The sequence below is a fragment of the Peromyscus leucopus genome, chromosome 19 (assembly GCF_004664715.2).
Source record: "Peromyscus leucopus breed LL Stock chromosome 19, UCI_PerLeu_2.1, whole genome shotgun sequence".
Taxonomy (NCBI): Eukaryota; Metazoa; Chordata; class Mammalia; order Rodentia; family Cricetidae; genus Peromyscus; species Peromyscus leucopus.
In genome coordinates, this window is record NC_051079.1 from 15,129,792 (window position 1) to 15,144,436 (window position 14,645).

At 38.2% G+C, this 14,645-nt stretch overlaps 1 protein-coding gene across 4 annotated transcripts in view; it reads left to right on the forward strand.

The window, feature by feature from the left end:
- Kiaa1328 (KIAA1328 ortholog) overlaps positions 1 to 14,645 on the forward strand; it is a 284,149-nt gene that overhangs the window by 9,256 nt on the left and 260,248 nt on the right. For 3 of the 4 annotated variants that reach the window (XM_028867149.2, XM_028867152.2, XM_037197016.1), the window contains exons 2-4: positions 6,184 to 6,219; positions 6,921 to 7,063; positions 10,886 to 10,980. In XM_028867149.2, coding sequence (XP_028722982.2) covers positions 6,184 to 6,219; positions 6,921 to 7,063; positions 10,886 to 10,980 — 274 coding nt within the window. Of the gene's footprint in view, positions 1 to 5,691; positions 6,015 to 6,124; positions 6,220 to 6,920; positions 7,064 to 10,885; positions 10,981 to 14,645 lie in introns of those variants that run through there. The other variant, XM_028867150.2, reaches the window with a different exon arrangement.

Sequence of the window (14,645 nt, forward strand, 5' to 3'; positions counted from 1 at the left end):
TTTCTTATTTCTTCCTTGACCCAGTGGTGATTCAGTTGAGCATTATTCAGTTTTCATGAGGTTTTAGGTTCTGTAATTTGTGTTGTTGTTGAGTTCTAACTTTAAGGCATGGTGGTCTGATAAAATACAGGAGGTTATTGCAATTTTTTTTTTAATCTGTTGAGATTTGCTTTGTGACCGAGTATTTGGTCAGTTTTAGAGAAGGTTCCATGTGGTGCTGAGAAGGTATATTCTTTTGTGTTCGGGTGGAATATTCTTTAGATGTGTATTAAGTACATTTGAGTCATAATGTCTGTTAGTTCCCTTATTTCTCTGTTAAGTTTCTGTCTGGTACACCTGTCTATTGGTGAGAGTGAGGAGTTGAAGTCTCCCACTCTTAATAGGGTTTGATGTACGATTTAAGCTTTAGTAATGTTTCTTTTACATATGTGGGTGCCCTTGTATTTGAGGCATAAATGTTCAGAATTGAGACTTCATCTTGATGGATTTTTCCTGTGATGAATAAATAATGTCCTCAATCTTTTTTGATTAATTTTATTTTGAGTCTATTTTGTTAGATATTAGGATATATACACCAGATTGCTTCTTAAGTCCATTTGATTGGAAAGACTTTTCCCTGTACTTTACTCTGAGGTAGTGTCTGTCTTTGAAGTTGAGGTGTGTTTCTTGTTTGTAGAAGGATTGATTCTGTTTCTGTATCCATTCTGTTAGCCTGTGTCTTTTTACAGGTGGATTGATTCCATTGATATTAAGGGATATTAATGACCAGAGATTGTTAATTTCTGTTATTTTTTGTTTGTAGTGTTGTGTGTTTTCCTTCTTTGGGATTTGTTTTTGTGGGATTATCTATTGCCTTTGTTTTTATGAATGCATCTAACTTCCTTGGCTTGGAGTTTTCCTTCTAGTGCTTTCTGTAGGACTGGATTGTTTAAATCTGGTTTTATCATGGAATATTTTGTTTACTCCATCTATGGCGATTGAGAGTTTTGCTGGGTATAATAGTCTGGGCTGGCATTCATGGTCTCTTAGTGTCTGCATAACGTCTGTCCAGGACCTTCTGGCTTTCAGAGTCTTCATTGAGAAGTCAGGTGTTATTCTGATGGGTCTGCCTATATGTTACTTGGCCTTTTTCCTTTGCAGCTCTCAATATTTTTTTTATACTGTATTTTTAGTGGTTTGATTATTATGTGGCAAGGGGACTTCTTTTTCAGGTCCAGTCTATTTGGTGTTCCATAACCTTCTTGTATCTTCGTAGGCATTTCCTTCTTTAGGTTGGGAGAGTTTTCTCCTATGATTTAGTTGAATATATTTTCTGTGCCTTTGAGTTGGTATTCTTCTCCTTCTATCCCTATTATTCTTAGGTTTGCCTTTTTCATGGTGTCCCAGATTTCCTGGACATTTTGTGTTATGACTTTTTTGGCTTTAGTATTTTCTTTGACTGACAAATCTATTTCCTCTATTGTATTTTCCATGCCAGAGATTCTCTCTTCCATCTCTTGTATTCAGTTGGTTATACTTGCATCTGTAGTTCCTGTTAATTTACTCAGATTTTCTATTTCCAGCATTCTCTCCATTTGTGTCCTCTTCATTTCTTCTATTTCAGTTTTCAGGTCTTGAACTGTTTCCTTCACATATTTAATTGTTTTTTTCTTGGTTTTTTGGGTTTCTTTAAAGGACTTATTTATGTCTTCTAATTTTTTGTTTGTCTTTTCCTCAATTTCTTTAAGGGAATTTTTCATTTCCTCTTTAAAGTCCTCCATCATCTTCCTAAATTTTTTTTTTTTTTTTGGTTTTTCAAGACAGGGTTTCTCTGCGTAGCTTTGTGCCTTTCCTGGAGCTCACTTGGTAGCCCAGGCTGGCCTCGAATTCACAGAGATCCGCCTGGCTCTGCCTCCCGAGTGCTGGGATTAAAGGCGTGCGCCACCACCACCTGGCTCCTAAAATTATTTTTAAGGCCGTTTTCTTCTGATTCTTCTATGATGGGATGTTCAGGTCTTGCTGGTGTAGGACAACTAGGTTCTGGTGGTACCATATTGCTCTTTATGTTGTTGAATGTATTCTTGCACTGGAGTCTACCTTCCAATTAGTGCAAATGGTGTCTGTGTCTCAGGGAGCCAGTCAGTGTCAGGGATCAGCTGTGGTTTTGGAGGATGAGTGGGCTTGGGGGTGGATTGGAGCTTGTAGGTTACAGGGTCCCGTGGGCGATGGTGGTCATCAGTCCAGCCTGCAGGAGTCCTGCCTGCTGGCCTGCACCTGGGGCTGCAATGGGTGGAGTGTGGGGTCACTGGTTGTATCCCTGGGCCTAAAGCCTAAAGGGTGGGCCTGACCTCTGTTTAAAAAGTAGAATGTTGACAAGTTCTGTATGGAAACAAGAGAGGGCAGTTAGGAGGCAATGTCTTTAATCCTGGTGAGAGAAATGGTGATTTGGATTTATATGCCATTGTTGGTCAGAAGTTGTTGGGCTCTAGGTATGTGTTGAAGGTTATGCCAAAAGAATTTTCTGAATGTGGGATAGAAAATAAAAGTCAAGAATAACTCCATGTTTGGTTTTTGGCAGCTAGGAGTATGAGAAGGGCTATGTGACGGGTGGTCTTTGATATTCAAGTAAGGACTTCACTAGTGGACTTACTGAATCTGAGGTAACTTCTATGTGTCTGTCAGTGTTAAATTTTGCAGATATGCTTGAGCTAAAGATTAATTTGGCAGAAATCAACTCACTGATAGTACTTAAAGACAGGAGAATTGAATCAGATCATCGGTAGAATGAAAGAATAAAACCTCTAACTCAGGGGCTCTAGGACACTCCAAAGTCACAAGGAATGGCCAGGCTAGGGAGAGTTGAAGAGGAAGGGGCAGGAATTGTTGTAACAGTCAGAGGAAATTTGTGAGTGTGGTATCTCACAATGAAATTTTAATGAGTGGTCATTTATATCAAATGCTATTGACAGATCAAATCCAAAGAAGCAAATGAATTAATTGGTAAGTTTATCAATATGGGGCATTAGAACTAGTTTTATTTGATTGATAGAATGAAAGCTTGATTGGATAGGTTCATGACTAATTAGGAGGAGAGGAATTGGAGACAATGGAATGTCTCTTATAAGAAGTTTAACTGTAAAGGTAAAATAGTGCAGTAGTTGGAGGGGATGTAGGATTAAGCAATTTATTTTCCTTTTTTGAAAAAAGTAAAAAAGTAATACAACATTTGTCGGTGGATTTTTTTGTCCTACTAGCCAGCTCCCAAATAACCACATGGAGACTTCTTATTAATTATGAAAGCTTGGCCAATAGCTTAGGCTTGTTTCTAATAAGCTCTTATAACTTAAATGAACCCATTTCTTTTCATTTACTTTCTGCCTCGTGACTTTATTACCTTTACTCTGTGCTGCCCAGGCTGCTTTCTTGCTTCCTCCATTCCTGGTTGGTGACTCTGCCTTCTTACCAGTGTTCTCTTTGCCCTGAAAATCCTGCCTATCTATTGGCTGTTTAGCTTTTTTAAAAATCAGTCCCAGTGACGTATCTTCAACACAGTGTAAAGGAATATTCCACAACAATCTTAAGATGCTAATAGGAACGCTTAGTAGAAAAAAAAAAAAGGTTGCTTAAACAGAAAGAGGATCAAAAATGTCAGCAGCAATATCCTTGGAAGAAAAGGAAAAAAGGTAATTGTGTGTGTGTGTGTGTGTGTGTGTGTGTGTGTGTGTGTGTGTGTGTGTGTAAGGGCTCCATTGCCTTTAGATCAGAGCATGAGCACTTCTGTAGCAAGAAGGGAAATGGGGAAGGTTTTTACAGTTTTTATTCTTAAGGAAATAGGAAACATTTATTAGCTGAGAGTAAGAATGGTGGAAGTGTGTCAGGAGTGAAGTAGGAGGAGAAAGGGAGAAATATTTGTTTCAGCTTATGAAGCTGAGTAGGGTCCCCATTCTTTACGCAGGTTTTTCTCTTCTAGTTGTGAGCAGACTTTTTGTGAATGATCTAGAAAATATAACATGTTTTCCAGGACATCCTTGGAGAACACCCTACGTCTATCTTGTAATTAAAAGCACTGCTCTATGGAGCATGTTTTGTACCATTGTCTTGATTTTTTTCCTGTTTTTTTTTTTTTCAAGTACATTTCAAACATCACACATTTATCGAATGTCCACTGTGTATAAAAGCTCTGTGTTAGTCTTAGAGGATATAAAGTAGAAGAATGGTATCTGTTGTCCAGGAGAACATACTATTATATTTCATAGAGCTATTTAGAGATTTGTTATTGGTGAATTCAGAGTTGGCTTCTTTGGAACAGTAATTTCTGTTCTCCAAAGCTGTCAAACCTTATCCACAGTGTTTGAGGAAATTGAAAACTTAAAAATGCTTATTATCAGTCAACATCTTTTTGTAGGTATTTATTTCTTTATTTAAGGTAGGGTTTCATGCAGTGGAGGCTGGCTTTGATCTCTTAATCTTCTGTCTTTTTCCTCTAAGTACTGGGATTATAGGTCTGTACCACCATTCTAGCCTATCAACCCAAATCTTAAAGCTGTGGTAGATCGTACATGTGCTGTAGAAGGCTGTGAGAAAACTACCCAGGAGCTCAGGCAGTGGGCGTCATCTGAGAGTTCCCGCTTTTCTGTTACTATGGGTGATAGAACTTAGGGCCTTGCTCATGCCAGGGAAGCCTTCTTCAGCCCCAACCCTTGCCCAGCTCACATCTCCACCCTCTCCTCCTTGGAGACAGTGTCTGAACTCAGACTGGCCTTAAACTCATTCTGTAGTTCAGGCAGGTCTTAAACTCCTCCTGCCTCAGACGCCCCAGTAGCTGGAGTTATGGCCTTCCATCACCAAGTCCCAACATATTGCTAGGCAATTCTAATTAGTATTCCCTGGAAAAAGATTCCATCACAAGGATTCTACTGAGAAAAAATATTTATCTATTTACTTTATTACTAAATTACAATTTCATAAATATACAGTGTGTAGTTTGGTGCTTCTCCTATTTCCTTCTCACTTCCCCTGCCCCCAACTCCTCTTCCCTATAAGAACTGTTTTTCCTGTTTAGTAGGTTGGGTTCTTTTAGTAGCCCACAGAGCTTAATTGGGGCTTTCTTTGTGATCCTGACTTTGGAACTAACCTTCTTATTGATTTTATAGATATGTTATTGAACCCGCTACATCATTTTCCACATGGCTGTGGTTAATAACTGTGGTATCTAGAAATCTTTGAAAACATTTTTTGAACTGAAAATTTTGGAATTTTTTCATATCATTTGTACAGAAAATTGTTTATGTGCTTTTTGCCTGGGATGTTACCAAATTGTAGATTTGTAGATATATCTGGATTTAGACAGAATTCCTAATAGGATCCTCTAGGAAGAAAACTTTCTTGTGATGTTTCTTTTTCCGTAGTAAATGTATGTTTATGTGTGTGTGTGTATGTGCATATACATATATATATACAGTACACATATATGCATACATATCTATATATATATAAAACTCATATTTGTAGCAAATGTATATATATACATGTATTTGAGACTGAGCTAAATATATTTACATATATATATTTGCTACAAAAAATAATTATCATAAGAAAGCACAAGAGAGCTTTATATATGTGTCTGTATATATATATGTTTATATACATTGCTACAGAAAAAAAATATATTTTCTGAATTTCTCCTTTTGAAATTCAAAATCATTCTTTTTTGTCTTAAAATTTTCCCACATCTTCTATAGTGGGGCTTCTTGGGACATTTCATGAATGTATTACCAAAGAATAAATATTGCCTTTGTGTTTGAATGATTGATTTGCCCTAAAACATTGTTTGATCTTCAAAGCTAATGCCTGTCTTGGAATTATTTATTCTTTTTGCCTAAAATAACTGTCAGCTTCTCCCTGGTGCTTAGCTCCTTTTGTTGAAAAAGGAAAGCAACATAATAGAATGTGTATCACAAAAGTATCCTATTTGGGAAGAAGTGTGAAGGAAGATTCATGGACCATGGCTTCCAGCATTTTCCTCTAAACATAAGGTTATAACTATCTAAAGTTGAGCTTTTGTAAAATATTTATTATTTTTCTAGTTTTCTTTTTAAGTAAGTTATAAATTCTCAGGTCAAAAGAGATTTTTTTTTTTTTACAGATACACATAGATATCTCATGATGTTTTATAATTATTTTCCTTGATGTTCTCCTCCACAGTTTCTGATGAAGAACAATCAGTAGTTTATGTTCCAGGTATGACATCTGTGTTAAAGTTCTTGAAGCTTCCCTTGTTTCTTAAGTGTTAGGAGGAAATTAAACATTGCGACAACCTTGTATGTGCAATTAGATATGTAACAATCATTTGAACGTAATTAAATATAAACAAATTTAAAAGGCTGGTGTTTTTGAATATTAGACTACATCTTCTTAAGATTTGAAATATTGGCTCTTCATAGGGTCTGGTTGGGCGAGTCAGCATTTATGGTTTATAAAGTGTTTCATTTATTAAAGAGAAGAGATTCTTTTTGAAAATTTGCATCTTATATCTCAAAAGAAAATATGAAAAGTTAATCCAGGTTAAATACAAGAGTCTTTATTCTTACTGGTTTTTCAATTGTATGAGTAGTCCAGCAGAATTATTTGAAGGTACTCAGGGTGAAAATACTCTAATTCTTCCATGTTCAGTGTTATCTCAGTATGTTGTAATTTATTGCTTTTAATGTGACTTACAAATCTTCATATCACATAACTGAATTATTGAGTTTTCTCTTAATAACAATTTTTGTGATTGTGTGCACACCAGCGCATGTGCATAGTAAATTGAAATTTATAAATTTTTTCTCATCAGATTTCATAAAGTACAGGGTAACAAGAGATAGTTAATGGGGAGTGTGGGGAAGCTGAAACGATTAAGAAGATTAAATTCTGAAGTCTTATTTAATGAACATTTTTAGGACTTTCCTCAGAAGGAGACAAAAGATCAAGACTCAAGTTGATAAATCCAAAAGTTGATGTTAAAGTTAAGACATCCGGGGTGACTGATGCTTCCATCTCCATGGGGTCTTTAAAAGGTGCAGGAGATTCAGCAGTTGAACAGGTCAGTAATCTTTTTCTTATTTCTTTGTTTTTTGGGGGTATATACTTTGTGTGTGTTTGTGTGTGTGTGTGTGTGTGTGTGTGTGTACGTGCAAGGGATGGGGTGGAGTAGTGATGGGTGTGCACATGTGTGCATACATGTGTGCATGTGTGGAAGCCAGAAGTTAGGTATCTCCTCATCCTCTACTCCTCTATCACTCTACTTCGTTGATTTTTTGGGGGGTGGAATGGGGGAGCATCTTTTGTTTGTAACATAGGTCTCTTATTGAACCCAGCAGAGCTTGCCCTGGTCAGACTCTAGGGATCCACCTGTCTCTGTCCTTTTATAACCTCCTCTACCTGTAAAGCTACAGGCCAGTGCTGCTGTGTCCTCATTTGAACTCAGATCCTCCTGCTTTACTGACAGGCACTTTACTGACTGAACTGTCTCCCCTGCTTGTTAGTTTTTATTGATGCTGCCCCATAAAGACACAGACCTTTAAAAGATGGTCTGTTTGTGTCTGTAGAAGACACAAAAACTTTTGTTACCCTTGATAATGTTAAGTAGCAGAATAAAATATCTGGACTTCTTGAGAGTTTGCTCCAAAATGTAGAGATGTGCTCTAAGCCTTAGCTAAGAAAATATATTATCTTACTGTGTCTCAAAAGATTTAAAGTTTCCATGTTTCCTTTTTCTAGCATTGATTAGTAAGTCAACCTCACTATTTCTATGGTTAGGTATCCTTTATGTTTTAAAATTTATTAGTTGATGACTGATACTTTTATATTAATATGAGCTTATGTAAGGAAATCAGCCTGCACTATTATGACTTTCACTTAGAAAATAATATTACTACATTTTTTAGAGTGTGTTTTGTTCTGTATTTTAGAAAAACAAAACAAAACTTTGTGTTTTTTGAGCCAGTGTCATATATATATCAGGTAGACCTTGAATTTGCTATGTAACCGAGTCTTGAGCCTTGAGCGCATGATTTCCTTGCCTTTGGGACTGCAGCAAAACTCTTGCTTTTCTTTCTTTATATATTGTTTATTTTTGTTATCTGTTTTGCATATGTATGTGTTATGCCTGTCCATGTATGCATATTGGTGTATATGGAGGCCTAAACTTGACATCAAGTTTCTTTCTCATTTCCTCTCTATTTTATTCATTGGAGCAGGGTATTGTGTTGAATCCAGAGATGGCCAAATCTGGCTAGTCTAGCTAGCCAATTTTCTTAGAGGATCCTCTGGCTTTGCTTCCCAACTTTTGGGATTGGAGGTGGCCATCATTGCCTGCCTGGCTTTTATGTGACTCTGGGGATCCTACCTCTTACAATGCTAGCACTCTTTGTCTACCAAACTACCTCCCCTGCCAACAGTTCTTGCTTTTTATAGGCCAGTGGCTAGTTTTACCTTTCTCTTTGTCTTCATAAACCTACACATTCTTAAGTCTTTTTTTATCTGTTTGTTTTAAGCACTATATTTCAAATAAAATTCACTTTATTGTAATGCTATAACTATTGGTAAATTTCTTTCCTCAATCAAAGTTGACAGTGTTTGTAATCTATGGTTCATGGGTAGACTCTTCCTTCTGCTTATGTTGTGTACCTTCTTCTGGGGAGAACTAATCCACCTGCTATTCAACCCAGACAAGACGCTGACAACAGACTAAAACTATTTCGCCCCAATCTAGCTGGGTGAATCAGTGAGTTTACTGGAATACTTAGATGAACATGGGTGACTCCAAGGCAGTTACATCACCAAAATCCACCCCACTATACCTGGAGGTCCCTACTCAACTTGCAGGCAGCAACCTTGTCCTCAGAAACTGTCCTGCTTTTAGAATTTTGGGGGAGTGATGTAACTTTCTGAGTGGCCCTCTCTGAGCCTTGGAAGTTTCTGTAGCGCCCTGAGTCTTGGGTATCTTTCGTCCCATAAAAACTGGGCTTCATTTTGGAGGAAGCAGCTACACAACAGCTTGTTTGGTAAATACTTTTCTTCTTCCCAGATATGCTTGTTTTTTGAGGTATTGTCTGTGACTTGTTTTTATAGAGTCACAGAGTTGCTATAGTGACTGTCACCCCACAAAGCCCAAAATACCCCACATGTTTACTTTCAGACTAGTTAGAGAAAATGTTTCACAATTCCTAATGTATAGTCATGGCGATATTTTTGGTATCTGTTGCTGATGGTTGTCTAATAGAGAAGAGGATTTGGTAGTGACCCCCAGAACAATGTGTCTTTTTTTGGATGGCATTAGGAATAGAAATTGCGAGTTGCAGTGTTTCTGCAGTTGCTGGTTGATGTTGGTATGAGCCCTGCAGTGCAGCCAGAAAGGGCATAAATGAAAGCCGTTAGCTAATTACACTTCTTTGAGCTGTCATATTGTTTCATTTGTACAGTTTCCAGTCTTATTCTGTAGCTGTGATCAAACACTCTGACCAAAAGCAACTTGGGGAGGAAATGGTTTATTTAGCACACACTTCCAGATCGTAGTACAAGAAGGAGGACAGAAGAGGAACTTAAGCAGGACTTGAAGCAGAGTCTCTGGAGGAATGCCACCTGCTGGCTTGCTCTCTGGCTTACGGACCAAAAAGTCCATCTCAGTTATGCAGCTTTACCCTGTGCCGTGAAAAGAATCTTAGGGACTGTCTAAGTGATTGGCTTGGTGGGTTGTTGTTGTTGTTGTTGTTTTCTTTTAATAAATTTTCATTACAAACATATACAGTAAGCTAACTTGGGCTTTCAGGTGTAGTTTTCAAAACCTTGTCCTACATAAAGCAATGTATTTTTATTTTTAAGCAGTGTTTAGTTTTATATGTTTGGAACTTTATATAAACACTCATACAATACGTACTATAGGATTAAGTGTTTTGCTCTTCAGTATATTCTTGAGAATTCTTGATGCTATATATGGTAATTTTAAAATTTTCTTTAACATGTCATCACTTATTCAATCATTTTAACTGAGAGATGTAACTGGGAGATGGGTCAGCATTTCAGAGCACTGGCTGCTCTTTCAGAGGATCCAGTTTCAAATCTCAGCATCCACATGGTGACTAACAACTATATACTATATAGCTACAGTATATATACTATATATAGCATCGAGAATTCTGTGTTAACTAGGGTTCTCTTGTGACTCCTTGAATTTCATGGCTTTAAAGATCCCTCTGAAGTTGTTATAGTACTGGAGAGAACCACTGTACTACAAAAACAGAATGGCATAGTGTTTAAGAGCACAGCCTGGAATCCATCTTTGCACCCCATTCTGTTATGTAGCTGCTATAACCCTGGCCAATCGGTGTACTCTTAATGAAGAGCTGAAACAAGGCCTGCCTAATTGTACTGCTGTGAACATGAGATGGAGAAACAGGTAAAAAGTACTTTTGTGCTTGGCTAGGGATAAATTCCAGTTCTTCTTAGATCTGGCCCTTCAGAATTCTGAGTTTTTAAAGCTCAACAACTAGTGTCTCCTTGGCAGCTTTCCTGTATCTTATATCAGTGGTCTTGGGGCTACAGTGTCAGGTATCTCAGTGTCTTCCAATGTCACCCGAGCATTCACCAGGGGAAAGGGAAATGTTCTCTAGTGCTTAGCAGGCATATCTTTTAGTTCGTCTGTGTGCATTTCCATGATGTTGTCTGGTTTGTTATCAGTTCTCGAGCATGCTTGGAATTCATAGTAGGTTTAAATGAAAAGTGGGGATAATCAACCAGATAAATAATTTCTGAGAAATTTCACTCTCCATTTTTAATTTGATAAATTTCTCAAAAAGTGCTTAAAAATTGTTTTTAGTAAAAAAAAAAAAAAAAAAAAATTTAACCACAAGCTGTTTTATTCTAGAATTTCTCCAAGGGAGACATGAAGAGGGCATCATTGAAAGATTTATGTCTTGAAGACAAAAGACGCATTGCCAACTTAATCAAAGAACTGGCCAGGTGAGACAAAACCTTATATGGGATGCATCTATAGGTGAAACAACTCATTCTGAGAGCAGAATATTACAAATACATTTGATGTCTGTGGTGGTTTGAATAAGAATTGTCCCTACAGGTTTATAAATTCGAATGCTTGGTCACCAGGAAGTGGCATTGTTTAAAGGGATTAGGAGGTGTGGCCTTGTTGGAGGAAGAGTGTCACTTGGGGTGAACTTTGGAGTTTCAGAAGCTCAAGCCAGGCCCAGTGGCTTTCTCTCTTCTTGCTGCCTGCAGATCTGGATGTAGAACTCTTCACTTGATCTTAGCCAAAAGGCCGAGAAGCGATTGGATATAGAACTCTTGATCCTTCTCTAGCACCATATCTGTCTGTGTGCTGCCATGCTGAGAATGGGCTAAACCTCTGAAACTATAATCAAGCCCCTATTAAATGTTTTCCTTTTTAGAGTTGCTGTGGTTGTGGTTCTCTTCACAGCCATAAAACACTGACTAAGACAGGGTCACTATAGCCATTAGTCTTATGGAAACAGACTTCTATAAAAAGATTTTGTATTGCCCAAAAAACACTCACCGTCAAGTGCTTACTTACAAGGCCTCACCTTGTAAAATTATTGCCAATTCCCACTGGTAGCATAGGTTGGGGACCATACTTTTAACACATGGGACTTTGGACAACACATATTAAAACCATAGCAATATTGCAGGGGAGACTCACTGGAACTGTTCAAATGTACTTTTGCTCTGAAATTATCACCACTATAGTAAGATGCATCTGAGGAGTATGCCTCCATCCATTACTGCATGATACTCAATAGCTACTTTATATTTCCCAAAGTGGTTTTATATCGATTATCACATGTAATTCTTATTGAAGAATGAGTTTTTCCTTGGCCCTCTTCATGTCAGTGTTTCCTGTTTTGGAAGAGCAGCAAACACTGTGAACATCTGATCCATCACCCCAACCTCAGCACAGATACTTTCTTTCCTACCCACTTCCCGAATCCCAAACTCCTGTTAATCTGTTCTCTATCGCTATAATTGCATCATGTCAGAAAGCTATATAATGGGGTCATATATTTTGTGACTTTTTAAAGATCGGTTCTTTTTATTTGGCATAATTCTTTGAAGCGATTCCAATTGTGTTGTAGTATTTTTTTTCTTTTTATTGTATTCCTCTTGGTATAGAGGTGTTAGATTGACTAACTATTCATTTATCGGAAAACACTGGATTTCTTGTCAGTTTTTGACAGTTATAAATGTAATTGTTATGAACATTCAAGTATAGGTTTTTATATGCACATGAAAGTTTGATTTCTTTGGGATTAATTGTGTTTGGTTTTATAAGAAACCACATTCCAAAAAAGGTTGTAGCATTTTATATTCCCACCAACAATGCAATAAATCTAGGTGTTCTGAATTCTAGCTTCCAAATTTGTATATTTTAATTTTAGGAAAATCATGGGCATTTAGTGATGTCTAGGTTAGTTTTTCTTTCTGTAATTGTCAATAATAATGGAAATTATTTCATGTTCTTATTCCTGTCTATATCTTCACCGAAACTGACTGCATTCCTTTGGCCATATCATACCAGAATGTTTGGACATTGTTGTTCTGATTTTGAGATTGTATATATGTTCTAAATCTAGATCTTTTGTTGAATATGTAGTGTAATGTGGCTTGCTTCATTATCCTCAGGATCTTCCATAGTCTAAACGCTTCTAGCCTTAACTAGATGAGTGTGTCATTTTTTTTTCTTTTTTAGTCCATGATCCATTTGAGTTGGTTTTTGTATTACTAAGCATGTCTAAGTTGAGATTTTTTTTATTGATGTCCACTTATACCAGTACCATTTATAGAAATCTTTTTTATGTTTCTGTTAGAAATTAATAGGAGCATATTTGTATGCCCTTTCTGGATTCCTATTTTTGCATTGCTCTGCCTGCCTGTCCCTCAGCCTTTATTATTTTCATGTATAGTATAGAAAACCTTAATATTGAGTAGAGTGACTCCTTTCACTTTGTTCTTACTTTTGAAAAAGAACAGTGCTAGTCCTTTCTGTAATAACTTTGACACAAGCATGTCAATGCTGGTAAAGCAAAAACAAAAAACTCTACTTGTAGGGAAAAGGGGCTGGCTAAAGAAACCCACCCTGACCCTGGAGCCCAGAACCAGAAATACAGCCTGGGTTTGGGACCCGAGCCAGAGAAATGAACTAAAGAAACAGGCCCTGACTCTGAAACCAGTACCAAAGAAACACTCTTGGTCCCTAGAATCAGAGTCAGTTAAAGAAATGTGCCCTGGTCTTAGAATTAGTGTCAAAAAGCTAAGTAAGGCCAGTGAAAGAAACACAGTTTGACTCAAATTAGAGCCATCTCTGTCCCTGTCCAACTGACTTGTGAAACCAACCAATCACAGAGCAGGATAATAGAATCCTGACCCTGGGGCCCAGGACCAGGGAAAGAAACACAGCCTGGGTTTGGGGTCTGAGCCAGAGTAATGAACACTTTATCCCCAAACCCAGAACCAAGGAAACATGCCCTGACTCTGAAACTAGTGCCAAAGAAACACTCTTGGTCCCTAGAATCAGAGTCAGTGAAAGAAATGTGCCCTGGCCTTAGAGGAAGTGTCAAAAGCCAAGAAAGGCCAGTGAAAGAAATACAGTTTGGCTCTGAAATCAGGGCCATCTCTGTCCCTAGCCCACAAAACTGGCCATTCCCTGGGCAGAAAACTAACCAATCACTGGTTGACTCCGCCCCCAAGAGATCCTATATAAACCGCCCTGCCTGGTTAGTTGTGGGCTATTCTCTCCACCCTGGTAGAGGCAGCTAGCTACTCTCCTGGACTCCTCTTTCCCAAATAAATATGTTTCTCAAAAGAGTTTTGGGTGTGAAGATCTTCATTCACTGGTATAGAGAAGATCCTTGCTGAGACATCTTTTAGTGGCCAGAGCAAGGAGGAGCTGAACTGAAGATTTTTGCTGAGACATCCCTCAGTGTACAGAGCAAGGGAGAGCTGAAAGAGCTGAAAAAGTAACACTTTTCTCCAGAACTGGAGGAGATTGCTATATTTCTGCAGGGGTTTCCCCTTTTGCAGAGTGAAGCAAAAGAAGCAACATCTTAGGCCAGAGAAGCAAGCACTGCTAAGAAGCTCAGCTGTAGCAGCTCTCCAGGAGAGGAGCAGGATTGCTATATCCTATGGGGGGACCATCCCCGATCACACCAGGTGTAGCTTGACTCTCCTGAAGAGTCGGGATACCCTTCCCTGCAGAGCTGTCTTTGCAGCGCCAGGCCTGACTTTCCTGAATAGTCAGGATACCTTTCCATGCTGAATTAGTTCCAGGCCTGACTCTCCTGAGCAGTCAGAAAAACTTCCCCTCCAGGGCAGAGCTGCCCCAAGTGGCTCAAGGTACCCAGGATACCTCACCCTCCAGCCGTCAGAGCTGTCCTAAGTAGCTACCTGGTTCTCCAGGGCTGCTGTCTCATCACAGCTCCAGCCATCGCCTGACTCCCAAGTGGTCAGGATACCTCTTCCAAGAGTTGCAAAACTCAATGTGGTTGGTGCCTAAATCTGGGACCAAACCCACAGAGTTGCAACAAATTTACTTACACTACTGACATACTAGTAGGTATTTCATTAAACTATAGATCAACTTTTAGGAAGAACTAAAA